Source organism: Oncorhynchus clarkii, unplaced genomic scaffold, assembly GCF_045791955.1.
Source record: "Oncorhynchus clarkii lewisi isolate Uvic-CL-2024 unplaced genomic scaffold, UVic_Ocla_1.0 unplaced_contig_782_pilon_pilon, whole genome shotgun sequence".
NCBI classification, from domain to species: domain Eukaryota; kingdom Metazoa; phylum Chordata; class Actinopteri; order Salmoniformes; family Salmonidae; genus Oncorhynchus; species Oncorhynchus clarkii.
In genome coordinates, this window is record NW_027258353.1 from 62,253 (window position 1) to 77,500 (window position 15,248).

The window sequence follows — 15,248 nt, forward strand, 5'->3', positions numbered from 1 at the left end:
TGAGATCCTTGATTAAAACATGTTTTTGCTTTGTCATTATTGGATATTGTGTGTAGATTGTTGAGAAATGAAAACAGTTGTATCCTTTTTAGAATAAGGCTGTAACGTAACTGAATGTAGAAAAGGTCAATACTTTCTGAATGTCGGAGCAACTCACCGTCACACACACAAGGGGGTACCCGGTGGGGGGGTGGGGGCTGGTTGGGGTTGAGGCGTGAGTTGAGTCATCATAGACCAGTAAGGACACCACGAGGGGTACAGCAGGGAACGTAATGCCCCCCACATCACCCCCCTCCTTCTCCTCAATGAACACTGTCGCCTTGGTCACCTGGAGGAGGGAGGCAAAAAACAGATGCAAAGTCTTTTATCCTTATCCTGTGGTCTCTACTGGTCTCTACTAGTCTCTACTGGTCTCTACTAGTCTCTACTGGTCTCTACTAGTCTCTACTAGTCTCTACTAGTCTCTACTGGTCTCTACTGGTCTCTAATGGACTCTACAGGTCTATACTGGTCTCTACTAGAGTCTAGTGGTCTCTACTGGTCTCTACTGTTCTCTACAGGGCTCTACTCGTCTCTACTGGTCTCTACTCGTCTCTACTGGTCTATACTGGTCTCTACTAGTCTCTACTGATCTCTACTGGTCTCTACTAGTCTCTACTGGTCTCTACTGGTCTCTACTGGTCTCTACTAGTCTTTACTGGTCTGTACTGGTCTCTAGTAGACTCTACTGGACTCTACTGGTCACTATTGGGCTCTATTCATCTGTACTAGTCTGTCATGGCCTCTACTAGTCTGTCATGTCCTCTACTGGTCTGGCATGGCCTCTACTGGTCTGGCATGGCTTCTACTTGTCTGTAATGGCCTCTACTTCAAATCAAATCATATCAAATGTATTTATATAGCCCTTCTTACATCAGCTGATATCTCAAAGTGCTGTACAGAAACCCAGCCTAAAACCCCAAACAGCAAGCAATGCAGGTGTAGAAGCACAGTGGCTAGGAAAAACTACCCAGAAAGCCAAAATCCCTAATGGCTTCTACTGGTCTCTACTAGATTCTACTGGACTCTACTAGTCTCTCCTGGTCTCTACTAGATTCTACTGGTCTCTACTAGATTCTACTGGTCTGTAATGGCCTCTATTGGTCTACTAGATTCTACTGGTCTCTACTGGTCTGTAATGGCCTCTACTGGTCTGTACTAGATTCTACTGGTCTCTACTGGACTCTACTAGATTCTACTGTGCTCTAGTAGATTATATTTATCTCTAATATATTATATTTGTCTCTACTAGATTCTACTGGACTCTACTAGATTCTACTGGTCTCTACTAGATTCTACTGGTCTGTAATGGCCTCTACTGGTCTGTAATGGCCTCTACTAGATTCTACTGGTCTCTACTAGATTATACTGGTCTCTACTAGATTCTATTGGACTCTACTAGATTATACTGGTCTCTACTAGATTCTACTGGTCTGTAATGGCCTCTACTGGTCTGTAATGGCCTCTACTAGATTATACTGGTCTCTACTAGATTCTACTGGTCTGTACTAGATTATACTGGTCTCTACTGGACTCTACTAGATTCTACTGTGCTCTAGTAGATTATATTTATCTCTAATATATTATATTTGTCTCTACTAGATTCTACTGGACTCTACTAGATTCTACTGGTCTCTACTAGATTCTACTGGTCTGTAATGGCCTCTACTGGTCTGTAATGGCCTCTACTAGATTCTACTGGTCTCTACTAGATTCTACTGGCCTCTACTAGATTATACTGGTCTCTACTAGATTCTACTGGTCTCTACTAGATTCTACTGGCCTCTACTAGATTCTACTGGTCTCTACTGGACTCTACTAGATTATACTGGTCTCTACTAGATTCTACTGGTGTCTACTAGATTCTACTGGTCTCTACTAGATTCTACTGGGCTCTACTGGACTCTACTAGATTCTACTGGCCTCTACTAGATTCTACTGGTCTCTACTAGATTCTACTGGCCTCTACTAGATTCTACTGGTCTCTACTAGATTCTACTGGCCTCTACTAGATTATACTGGTCTCTACTAGATTCTACTGGTCTCTACTAGATTCTACTGGCCTCTACTAGATTCTACTGGTCTCTACTGGACTCTACTAGATTATACTGGTCTCTACTAGATTCTACTGGTGTCTACTAGATTCTACTGGTCTCTACTAGATTCTACTGGGCTCTACTGGACTCTACTAGATTCTACTGGCCTCTACTAGATTCTACTGGTCTCTACTAGATTCTACTGGCCTCTACTAAATTCTACTGGTCTCTACTAGATTCTACTGGCCTCTACTAGATTATACTGGTCTCTACTAGATTATACTGGTCTCTACTAGATTCTACTGGTCTCTACTAGATTATACTGGTCTCTACTAGATTCTACTGGTCTCTACTAGATTCTACTGGTCTCTACTAGACTCTTCTTTTTTTATTTTTATTTTTTTGAATTTTTTTTTTTAATTTGACCCCTTTTTCTCCCCAATTTTGTAGTATCCAATTGTTGTAGTAGCTACTATCTTGTCTCATCGCTACAACTCCCGTACGGGCTCGGGAGAGACGAAGGTTGAAAGTCATGCGTCCTCCGATACACAACCAACCAAGCCGCTGCTTCTTTATCACAGCACACGTCCAACCCGGAAGCCAGCCGCACCAATGCGCCGGAGGAAACACCGTGCACCTGGCCACCTTGGCTAGCGTACACTGCGCCCAGCCCGCCACAGGAGTCGCTGGTGCGCGATGAGACAAGGACACCCCTACCGACCAAGCCCTCCCTAACCCGGGCGACGCTAGGCCAATTGTGCGTCGCCCCACGGACCTCCCGGTCGCGGCCGGTTACGACAGAGCCTGGGCGCTAACCCAGGACTCTGATGGCACAGCTGGCGCTGCAGTACAGCGCCCTTAACCACTGTGCCACCCGGGAGGCCATTCTACTGGACTCTTCTGATCTCTACTCAATAATTGACTTTCATCAGCTTAATCACAGAGTTAGATGTTCAACTAAATTGGAGTGATTTTGGATTTGGTTTGGTGTCTCACCTGTCTCATGTCTCTCACCTGTGTGTCAGCCACCATATGTTGGTCCAGTGTGAGCTGTAGGGTGAAGGTCTCTCTCATTTCTCCCTCCTCGTCATACAGAACCTCTACCTCTACCAGATGCTCTGTCTGGCCCTCAGAAAACACCAGCTCTGGGGAAACGGGCAAACAGCAAGTTATAGTTGTTTGTTTTTATAGTTGTAGATTTTTTTCATATTTCGGAAATCGATACTCTCTCTGTATTGTGTACCACTCTTTCACTCTCTTTCTCTCGATTATCTCTCCCCCTCCTCCCCTCTCTCCCCCCTCCCCTCTCTTGCCCCTCCTTACCCTGTGACAGAGGGTTGTAGTCTTGTCCAGAGTGGGCAGAGCCATCTTTAGTGTGCACACGCACTACCGACACCCTGGAGACATCGCCATGGCGCCGCACGGCAACTCTCAGCACGGTTATCTCACCGTGGGCAACCGGCTCACTCACCGTGTATCGAGGCTCGGAGAACCTGATCACAGACTCTGGAAACATCAATTAATGAATCAATCAATTAATAAATCAATCAATCAGATATTCAGGCAATCAATCAGGCAATCAGCCACTTAGTCAGTCAATCAGGCAATCAGCCAGTCAGTCAATCAATCAATCAGCCAGTCAATCAATCAATCAATCAATCAATCAGCCAGTCAGTCAATCAATCAAACAGCCATTCAGTCAGTAAATCAATCAGGAAATCAGCCAGTCAGTCACTCAATCAGCCAATCAGTCAATCAATCAGCCAGTCAATCAATGAATCAATAAATCATCAATCAAATCAATAATTTTTCTTACTGTCTCTACTATCAGTGATCCTGATGACTATCTCCTTCTGCTCACCCAGCAACAAGCCCAGATCTGATTGGCTTCTGGGGATTCCGAGGACCAGGCGAAACTCTTCCTCTTCCTCAAACTCTAAGTCGTCAACCAGAGTCACGATACATTGCTGCTCACGCTCACCTACACACACACGCACGCACGCACACACACACACACACACACACACACACACACACACACACACACACACACACACACACACACACACACACACACACACACACACACACACACACACACACACACACACACACACACACACACACACACAGTCTTGTACAGCTAACCTTGTGGGGACACACAATTCAGTCCCATTCAAAATCCTATTTTCCCTACCCCCTAAACCTAAACCTAACGCGTACTCTTACCCTAACCCTAACCCTAAATCTAACCCTAGCTCCTAACCCTAAATCTAACACTAGCTCCTAGCCCTAAAACTAACTCTAGCTCCTAACCCTAAAACTAACCCTAACCCTAGCTCCTAACCCCTAACCCTAGCTCCTAACCCTAGCTTCTAACCCTAGCTCCTAACCCTAAAACTAACCCTAAAACTAACCCTAGTTCCTAACCCTAAAACTAACCCTAGTTCCTAACCCTAAAACTAACCAGCTCCTAACCCTAGCTCCTAACCCTAAAACTAACCCTAGTTCCTAACCCTAAAACTAACCCTAGTTCCTAACCCTAAAACTAACCCTAGTTCCTAACCCTAAAACTAACCCTAGTTCCTAACCCTAAAACGAACCCTAGTTCCTAACCCTAAAACTAACCCTAGTTCCTAACCCTAAAACTAACCCTAGCTCCTAACCCTAAAACTAACCCTAGCTCCTAACCCTAAAACTAACCCTAGCTCCTAACCCTAAAACTAACCCTAGCTCCTAACCCTAAAACGAACCCTAGTTCCTAACCCTAAAACTAACCCTAGCTCCTAACCCTAGCTCCTAACCCTAAAACTAACCCTAGCTCCTAACACTAGTTTCTAACCCTAAAACTAACCCTAGCTCCTAACCCAAGTTCCTTATTCTAACCCTAACACTAAAACTAACCCTAGCTCCTAACCCTAGCTCCTAACCCTAGTTCGTAATTCTAACCCTAACACTAATTCTAACCTTAACCCTAAACCCCCTAGAAGTAGCATCTGACCTTGTGGGGACTAACAAAATGTCCCCAGTTGGTCCATTTTTTGTTAGTTTACTATTCTTGTAGGGACTTCTGGTCCCCACAAGAATAGTTAAACATGTCCACACACACAAACAAACACACACACACGTTTATGTGACAAATGGGGACATCAGATGAAAAACAGCAAAATGAGGACACCTTCCAATCTGTCCTGATGTCCATGTGTTTGTACTGTCTCTCTTACCTGGCCTGAAGGTGACGACGGAGTCATCCGTGTCTGGTCTCTCCTCATAGTCCATCATCACCTGGGCGGAACCCTGGCGCGTGTAACATCTGACAACGGAGGTGAGGCCTAGGTCGCCGTCACGGGTTACCACGGCAACCGCCCGCCCGTCGGCCTCGTCCACCCGCAGCTCCACTTCCCTGAACTGCACCCTGGGTACTGAGGCAGAGACAGAGGAACAATGAGATGTTATGAACACGTTATACAGCCTAATGTAGCCACTCTGAAGAGCACAGTATAGACAATGTTAAAAAGTAAGGTATATACTGTGTCTCCTAACTCCTAGAACTCACAATAAGGTGTGTAATGTGTCTCCTAACTCTTAGAACTCACAATAAGGTGTGTAATGTGTCTCCTAACTCCTAGAACTCACAATAAGGTATATAATGTGTCTCCTAACTCCTAGAACTCCCAATAAGGTATATACTGTGTCTCCTAACTCCTAGAACTCACAATAAGGTGTGTAATGTGTCGCCTAACTACTAGAACTCACAATAAGGTATATACTGTGTCTCCTAACTCCTAGAACTCACAATAAGATTTGTAATGTGTCTCCTAACTCCTAGAACTCACAGTCAGACATGGTGTCATTGATAGTAATGGTAGCCAGGCTAGGTCGTCCTAGTGATGCGTTACTGGGCATGCTCAGAACCAGATGGAAAGACTCCTCCCCCTCCATCACCGGACCACCCAGGTCATCCAAGATGGCCACCTTCACGGTCACCACGGTGATTCCCGGTGGGAAGTCAACACTCTGGCCAATGCCCACGTAGTCCAACCCCGCTTGGAGAGAGAAAGGAAGGTGTGGAGAGAGAGAGGGGGGGGGGGGGGGTGGAGAGAGAGAGAGAGGGGGGGGTGGAGAGAGAGAGGGGGGGGGGGTGGAGAGAGAGAGCGAGAGGGGGGGTGGAGAGAGAGAGAGGGGGGGGGGGGGGGAGAGAGAGAGAGGGGGGGGGGGGGAGAGAGAGAGAGGGGGGGGTGGAGAGAGAGAGAGAGAGGGGGGGTGAGAGAGAGAGAGAGAGGGGGGGGTGGAGAGAGAGAGAGAGGGGGGGTGGAGAGAGAGAGAGAGGGGGGGGGGGGGGGAGGTGGAGAGAGAGAGAGAGAGAGGGGGGGGGTGGAGAGAGAAAGAGATTTTGATAAACTCCCATATCTACTGGGTGAAATACCACAGTGTGACATCACAGCTGCAAGATTTGTGACCTGTTGCCACGAGAAAAGGCCAACCAGTGAAGAACAAACACCATTGTAAATACAACCCTTTTGTATTTTAACTATTTGCACATCTTTGCAACACTGTATATAGACATAATATGACATTTGAAATGTCTTTATTCTTTTGGAACTTTTGTGAGTATAATGTTTACTGTTAATTTGAACTTCACTTGCTTTGGCAACGAAAACACATGTTTCCCATGTCAATAAAGCCCCTTGAATTGAATTGAGAGAGAGGAGATGGTTGGTGAAAGAGAGGAGGGGGAAGGATAGAAAAAGAGGGGGAGGAGAGAGAGAGGAGAGAAAGGGGAGGGGAGGGAAGAAAGTGAGAGGGGGTGGAGAAAGGGAGGAGAGGGAGAGAAAGTGAGAGGGGGAGGAGAGAGAGAGAAAGGGGAGGGGAGAAAGTGAGAGGGGGATGGTTTAGCAGGGAGAAGGAAGACAAATGGGAAAGAGTAAGTTGAGTGGGAGGGAGGGAGGGAGGGAGGGAGGGAGGGAGGGAGGGAGGGAGGGAGGGAGGGAGGGAGGGAGGGAGGGAGGAATTGAGAAAGAGAAAACGAGAGAGAGCGATAGAGAAAGAGAAGAAAGAGGTAGAGAAGAGACGAAAGAGACAGACAGAGAAGAGAGAGCGAAAGAGAGATTGAGAAGGGAAAGAGAGAGAGAGAGAGAGAGAGAGAGAGAGAGAGCAGGAGAGAGAGACAGATGAGTGAGAGAGATAAATAGTGTGTCCTCCTACCCAGAGCGCTGACCGGCTGTGTTGATCGGGAGCGTAGTGTGACTGATGCATTATGGGACAGGTCAGTACCAGACCTCCACACTGAAACCTCCAGGTAACCACAACTCTCATCTACTGAGTACTCTGACCTCCCCAGGTACACCACAGGCTCTGGGACAGAGGGAGACCTCATCAGGGATATGAAAATGACAGTACAGGGGGGAAACTGTCATATTTTAGACTATACAGTAACAAAATGTACTGAAACAGAAAAAATAACTCTCTCACACACACTCTGCACGCCACGCTACTCACCGTCGGGTGTATGAGGCAGTATGACCACGCGTGTACTGTTATGCTCCGCCCTCACCAGCCCCCCCATGGCGTCGCCCAGGGTTACGGCGAAGGTCTCCGCCCCCTCGTATAGCGAGTCGTCGATGACGAGTACACGACACGCCCTCTCGGCATCGCCGCGGTCGAAACGCAGGGCGCTGCGCTGGTCCTCTGGACGAGCGATGTAGTCAGAGTACGACAACACTGTGCTGGGAACAGTTCCTCTGGCTGAGCCTATGGAGGAGAGAAAGAGACCGGAGCTTTACACTGAGGAGAAAGAGACTGGTGCTTTACTCTGAGGAGAAAGAGACTGGTGCTTTACACTGAGGAGAAAGAGACTGGTGCTTTACTCTGAGGAGAAAGAGACTGGTGCTTTACACTGAGGAGAAAGAGACTGGTGTTTTACACTGAGGAGAAAGAGACTGGTGCTTTACTCTGAGGAGAAAGAGACTGGTGCTTTACACTGAGGAGAAAGAGACTGGTGCTTTACACTGAGGAGAAAGAGACTGGTGCTTTACTCTGAGGAGAAAGAGACTGGTGCTTTACACTGAGGAGAAAGAGACTGGTGCTTTACACTGAGGGGAAAGAGACTGGTGCTTTACTCTGAGGAGAAAGAGACTGGTGCTTTTCTCTGAGGGGAAAGAGACTGGTGCTTTACACTGAGGAGAAAGAGACTGGTGCTTTACACTGAGGAGAAAGAAACTGGTGCTTTACACTGAGGAGAAAGAGACTGGTACTTTACACTGAGGAGAAAGAGACTGGTGCTTTACACTGAGGAGAAAGAGACTGGTGCTTTACACTGAGTAGAAAGAGACCAGTGCTTTACTCTGAGGAGAAAGAGACCAGTGCTTTACACTGAGGACAAAGAGACTGGTGCTTTACACTGAGGAGAAAGAGACTGGTGCTTTACACTGAGGAGAAAGAGACTGGTGCTTTACACTGAGTAGAAAGAGACTGGTGCTTTACACTGAGGAGAAAGAGACTGGTGCTTTACACTGAGGAGAAAGAGACCAGTGCTTTATACTGAGGAGAAAGAGACTGGTGCTTTACACTGAGGAGAAAGAGACTGGTGCTTTACACTGAGTAGAAAGAGTCTTGTGCTTTACTCTGAGGAGAAAGAGACTGGTGCTTTTCTCTGAGGAGAAAGAGACTGGTGCTTTACTCTGAGGAGAAAGAGACTGGTGCTTTTCTCTGAGGAGAAAGAGACTGGTGCTTTACACTGAGTAGAAAGAGACTGGTGCTTTACACTGAGGAGAAAGAGACTGGTGCTTTACACTGAGGAGAAAGAGACCAGTGCTTTATACTGAGGAGAAAGAGACTGGTGCTTTACACTGAGGAGAAAGAGACTGGTGCTTTACACTGAGGAGAAAGAGCCTTGTGCTTTACTCTGAGGAGAAAGAGACTGGTGCTTTTCTCTGAGGAGAAAGAGACTGGTGCTTTACTCTGAGGAGAAAGAGACTGGTGCTTTTCTCTGAGGAGAAAGAGACTGGTGCTTTACACTGAGGATAAAGAGACTGGTGCTTTACACTGAGGAGAAAGAGACTGGTGCTTTACACTGAGGAGAAAGAGACTGGTGCTTTACACTGAGGAGAAAGAGACTGGTGCTTTACACTGAGGAGAAAGAGACTGGTGCTTTACACTGAGTAGAAAGAGACCAGTGCTTTACTCTGAGGAGAAAGAGACCAGTGCTTTACACTGAGGAGAAAGAGACTGGTGCTTTACACTGAGGAGAAAGAGACTGGTGCTTTACACTGAGGAGAAAGAGACTGGTGCTTTACACTGAGTAGAAAGAGACTGGTGCTTTACACTGAGGAGAAAGAGACTGGTGCTTTACACTGAGAAGAAAGAGACTGGTGCTTTACACTGAGGAGAAAGAGACTGGTGCTTTACACTGAGGAGAAAGAGACTGGTGCTTTACACTGAGTAGAAAGAGACTGGTGCTTTACACTGAGGAGAAAGAGACTGGTGCTTTACACTGAGGAGAAAGAGACCAGTGCTTTATACTGAGGAGAAAGAGACTGGTGCTTTACACTGAGGAGAAAGAGACTGGTGCTTTACACTGAGGTGAACGAGACTGGTACTTTACTCTGAGGAGAAAGAGACCAGTGCTTTACACTGAGGTGAACGAGACTGGTACTTTACTCTGAGGAGAAAGAGACCAGTGCTTTACACTGAGGTGAACGAGACTGGTACTTTACTCTGAGGAGAAAGAGACTGGTGCTTTACACTGAGGAGAAAGAGACTGGTGCTTTACTCTGAGGAGAAAGAGACTGGTGCTTTACACTGAGGAGAAAGAGACTGGAGCTTTACTCTGAGGAGAAAGAGGCAGGAAACAGATATCGAAGAAGAAGACATCATTGTTTACCTTCCTGTGTGTAACAGAGGACCGTGAGTTCGTTACTGAGATCTCCAGTCCTCCTGACAGGGATCAAAACCTCTCCAACGTCCTCCTCTACTCTGAACTCTAGCTGTGGGATAAACACTACTGACTCTACAGAGAGAAGAGGAGAGGAGGGAGGGAGGGAGGGAGGGAGGGAGGGAGAGAGAGAGAGACACACACACAGGCAGTATTTAAATCGTTAGCAGCTAGTAGAGCTGGAAGGTTAAGGATGGAGGTTAAGACACAATCACAATCTATCATTGTCAATAATAATGTGATCATGATCAATAATGTATTGATTATGCATTGATGAACCGATACTGTGTTGATAATCAATACGTCTTCCCTACCGTCCTCAGGGTCTAGTATCTCCACGGTAACAGAGCTGGACTGTCCTATCAGCGCCATCACCGGTTCAGACAGGACCAATCGGAAGCTTTCGTTACCCTCATACACCTGGTCATCATGGATACGCAGCCGCCAGACGGCCTGGGTCTGACCGGGGTTAAACTGCACCTGTCTCGGGGGCGAGGCCTGGTAGTCCTGCCCTCTCTCCGTTGTGATGTCATGCACGCCGACAGCTGGTTTTAGTGATGAAAGGGATTTGTATCGATCAGAGGTGCATTCAACAATGGAAATAGTTCACAAACGTTAACATATTGCATTTGTTTTGTGTTAGCCACAAACCTTTATATAATAAATACAAATATAGTACAAAACACACAACACAACATGAAGAGAGAACTAAGACAACAACATAGCATGGTAGCAACACAACATGAAGAGAGACCTAAGACAACAACATAGCATGGTAGCAACACATGACAACATAGCATGGTAGCAACACAACATGAAGAGAGACCTAAGACAACAACATAGCATTGTAGCAACACATGACAACACAACATGGTAGCAACACAACATGGTAGCAACACAACATGGTACCAACACATGGTACTAACACAACATGACAACACAACATGGTAGCAACACAGCATGGTATCAACACAACATGGTACCAACACATGGTACTAACACAACATGACAACACAACATGGTACCAACACAACATAGTAGAAACACAACATGACAACACAGCATGGTAGAAACACAACATGACAACACAGCATGGTAGAAACACAACATGACAACACAGCATGGTAGAAACACAACATGACAACACAGCATGGTAGAAACACAACATAGTAGAAACACAACATGACAACACAGCATGGTAGAAACACAACATGACAACACAGCATGGTTTGCTGGGGTTCTGCTACTACAACGTTGTGTGGTGGTTGTGTGTTTGCTGGGGTTCTGCTACTACAACGTTGTGTGGTGGTTGTGTGTTTGCTGGGGTTCTGCTACTACAACGTTGTGTGGTGGTTGTGTGTTTGCTGCTACTCACTGACGAAAGACGTCTCCCCCAGATGGCCCCTCCTCCTCAGAGTGACCTCTAGAAACTGGGAGTTCTCCTGCACCGTGTAGAGCCGTGTCTCCATGGAAACCCAGGCCCACTGGACCCGGAATGGCTGCTGGGTCACACGGTTTCCTCCTGGCAAATGGAGCATAATAGCACAGATAGAAAAAGGAGCCATGTTGTGATGTGATGAGAGGAAGCCCAGTAGCCGGCAGTGGGAAGAGCTGGAGGGAGTGGGCAGAGCTGGAGGGAGTGGGAAGAGCTGGAGGGAGTGGGAAGAGCTGGAGGGAGTGGGAAGAGCTGGGGGGAGTGGGAAGAGCTGGGGGGAGTGGGAAGAGCTGGAGGGAGTGGGAAGAGCTGGGGGGAGTGGGAAGAACTGGGGGGAGTGGGAAGAGCTGGAGGGAGTGGGAAGTGCTGGGGGGAGTGGGAAGAGCTGGAGGGAGTGGGAAGAGCTGGAGGGAGTGGGAATAGCTGGACGCAGTGGGAAGAGCTGGACGCAGTGGGAATAGCTGGAGGGAGTGGGAAGAGCTGGAGGGAGTGGGAAGAGCTGGAAGCAGTGGGAAGAGCTGGAGGGAGTGGGAAGAGCTGGAGGGAGTGGGAAGAGCTGGAGGGAGTGGGAAGAGCTGGAGGGAGTGGAAAGAGCTGGAGGGAGTGGAAAGAGCTGGAGGGAGTGGGAAGAGCTGGAGGGAGTGGGAAGAGCTGGAGGGAGTGGAAAGAGCTGGAGGGAGTGGAAAGAGCTGGAGGGAGTGGAAAGAGCTGGAGGGAGTGGGAAGAGCTGGAGGGAGTGGGAAGAGCTGGAGGGAGTGGGAAGAGCTGGACGCAGTGGGAAGACCTGGAGGGAGTGGGAAGAGCTGGAGGGAGTGGGAATAGCTGGAGGGAGTGTGAAGAGCTGGAGGGAGTGGGAAGAGCTGGAGGGAGTGGGAAGAGCTGGAGGGAGTGGGAAGAGCTGGAGGGAGTGGGAAGAGCTGGAGGGAGTGGAAAGAGCTGGAGGGAGTGGGAAGAACTGGAGGGAGTGGGAAGAGCTGGAGGGAGTGGGAAGAGCTGGAGGGAGTGGGAAGAGCTGGAGGGAGTGGGAAGAGCTGGAGGGAGTGGGAAGAGCTGGAGGGAGTGGAAAGAGCTGGAGGGAGTGGGAAGAGCTGGAGGGAGTGGGAAGAGCTGGAGGGAGTGGGAAGAGCTGGAGGGAGTGGGAAGAGCTGGAGAGAGTGGGAAGAGCTGGAGGGAGTGGGAAGAGCTGGAGGGAGTGGGAAGAGCTGGAGGGAGTGGGAAGAGCTGGAGGGAGTGGGAAGAGCTGGAGGGAGTGGGAAGAGCTGGAGTGAGATGGATTTTGGCCGACATTCTGCACATTTTCTCATCGTTGAGTTCAATACAGTTTCCTCTTCCCAAAACTACAATCTGGTGCGAACACAATGGACTACGTTATGTAGATTTTACCCTTTGGTCAAAGTTTTAAATAATTTTGTTATTTAAGAGTGCAAAGGCAAACACTTCACACAGAAGGCCTTGCCTAACGAAAATATCCAAATACACTATAGATACAAAAGTGGATTCAGCTATTTCAGTTGCTGACAGGTGTATAAAATCAAGCACAAAGCCATGCAATCTCCATAGACACACATTGGCAGTATAATGGCCCTTACTGAAGAGTCTCAGTGACTTTCAATGTGGCACCGTCATAGGATGCTACCTTCCCATCAAAGTCAGTTGGTCAAATTTCTGCCCTGCTAGAACTGCCCCCGGTCAACTGTAGGTGCTGTTATTGTGAAGTGGAAACGTCTAGGAGCAACAACGGCTCAGCAACAAAGTGGTAGGCCACACAAGCTCAAAGAACGGGACCGTCGAATGCATTGTGTCAACTGTAAAGTTTGGCGGAGGAGGAATAATGGTTTGTGAATGTTTTTCATGGTTCAGGCCCCTTAGCTCCAGAAGGGAAATCTTAAAGCCATAGCATACAATGATATTCTAGAAGATTCTGTGCTTCTGTGGCAACCGTTTCTGTGCTTTTGTGGCAACCGTTTGGAGAAGGCCCTTTCCTGTTTCAGCATGACAATGCCCCCGTGCACAAAGCAAGGTCCATTCAGAAATGGTTTGTCGAGATCGGTGTGGAAGAACTTGACAGGCCTGCACAGAGCCCTGACCTCAACCCCATCGAACACCTTTGGGATGAATTGGAACAGCCTAATCGCCCAACATCAGTGCCCGACCTCACTAATGCTCTTGTGGCTGAATGGAGCAAGTCCCCACAGCAATGTTCCAACATCTAGTGGAAAGCCTTCCCAGAAGAGAAGATGCTGTTATAGCAGCAATGTTCCTACATCTAGTGGAAAGCCTTCCCAGAAGAGTGGAGGCTGTTATAGCAGCAATGTTCCTACATCTAGTGGAAAGCCTTCCCAGAAGAGTGGAGGCTGTTATAGCAGCAATGTTCCAACATCTAGTGGAAAGCCTTCCCAGAAGAGTGGAGGCTGTTATAGCAGCAAAGGGGGACCAACTCCATATTAATGCCCATGATTTCGGAATGAGATGTTCGACGAGCAGGTGTCCACATACTTTTGGTCATGTAGTATACATGCTAGAATGTGCCAATAAGATCTTGCTAGCTTGGGCTTGGCTCTGCCCACCTCCTTGCTTGTTCTGCCCACTATGATTCATTTTCTCCTATTGGAAACTAAAGGCTGTGGTCTATCTTGGGTTAATTAAACAAAATATTTGATAATAGTAGAGTACACCATGCATTAGAACCAAAATGGCCGTTGTTTCAGTCTATTGACCTAGTTAAATAAAGGTAAAGCTATCGCTGTCTTCTCTCTCTTTCTATCTCTCTTTTTGTCTGACTAAGGTCAGTCCCAAAGCATGAGACTGCTGAGAAGTTCAGCTCAACACCAGAGTCCCGACAGCTGTCTAAATAGATGGTAAATAAACAAAGAGTTGATTGGTTGTTTGCTCTTCTCAATGAGGTACAAAAGCTGCAAAGAATGAAGCATTCTTTACAAACTGGTGTCATTTTGGGCAACAAACAAGAACAAAAACCACTAATAGAATCAACTATTAAAGACTACCAGGACCCACTGGATTCTCCATTTACCTTGAATGAACTACAGGACAACATACAAACCCTCCAACCCAGAAAGGCCTGTGGCGTTGACGGTATACTCAATGAAATTATAAAATATACAGATTACAAATTCCAAATGGCTAAACTTAAACTCTTTAACATCATCCTCAACACTGGCATCTTCCCTAATATTTGGAACCAAGGACTGATCACCCCAATCCCTTAAAGTGGAGACAAATTTGACCCCAAAAACTACCGTGGGATATGCATCAACAGCAACCTTGGGAAAATCCTCTGCATTATCATTAACATCAGACTTGTAAATTTCCTCAGTGAAAACAATGTCCTGAGCAAATGTCAAATTGGCTTTTTACCAAATTACCGTACGACAGACCACATATTCACCCTGCACACCTTAATTGGCAAACAAACCAAAACAAAGACAAAGTCTTCTCATGCTTTGTTGATTTTTAAAAAAGCTTTTGACTCAATTTGACATGAGAGTCTGCTATACAAACTGATGGAAAGTGGTGTTGGGGGAAAAACATACAGCATTATAACATCCATGTACACATACAAGTGTGCGGTTAAAATTGCCAAAAACACACACAATTCTTTCAAAAGAGCAGTGGGGTTAGACAGGGATGCAGCTTAAGCCCCACCCTCTTCAACATATATATCAATGAATTGGCGTGGGCACTAGAAACGTCTGCAGCACCCGGCCTCACCCTACTAGAATCTGAAGTCAAATGTCTACTGTTTGCTGATGATCTGGTGCCTCTGTCCCCAACCAAGGAGGGTCTA

The 15,248-nt window shown here is 47.2% G+C and overlaps 1 protein-coding gene across 1 annotated transcript in view; it reads right to left on the minus strand.

Moving 5' to 3' along the window:
• LOC139396791 (FRAS1-related extracellular matrix protein 2-like) overlaps positions 1 to 15,248 on the minus strand; it is a gene marked incomplete at its 5' end in the record, with an annotated part of 44,708 nt that overhangs the window by 24,512 nt on the left and 4,948 nt on the right. The window contains 11 exons of the mRNA XM_071143705.1: positions 158 to 328; positions 3,090 to 3,220; positions 3,399 to 3,581; positions 3,892 to 4,056; positions 5,300 to 5,497; positions 5,912 to 6,121; positions 7,281 to 7,430; positions 7,575 to 7,826; positions 9,958 to 10,083; positions 10,323 to 10,553; positions 11,384 to 11,530. Coding sequence (XP_070999806.1) covers positions 158 to 328; positions 3,090 to 3,220; positions 3,399 to 3,581; positions 3,892 to 4,056; positions 5,300 to 5,497; positions 5,912 to 6,121; positions 7,281 to 7,430; positions 7,575 to 7,826; positions 9,958 to 10,083; positions 10,323 to 10,553; positions 11,384 to 11,530 — 1,964 coding nt within the window. The remainder of the gene's footprint in view (positions 1 to 157; positions 329 to 3,089; positions 3,221 to 3,398; positions 3,582 to 3,891; positions 4,057 to 5,299; positions 5,498 to 5,911; positions 6,122 to 7,280; positions 7,431 to 7,574; positions 7,827 to 9,957; positions 10,084 to 10,322; positions 10,554 to 11,383; positions 11,531 to 15,248) is intronic.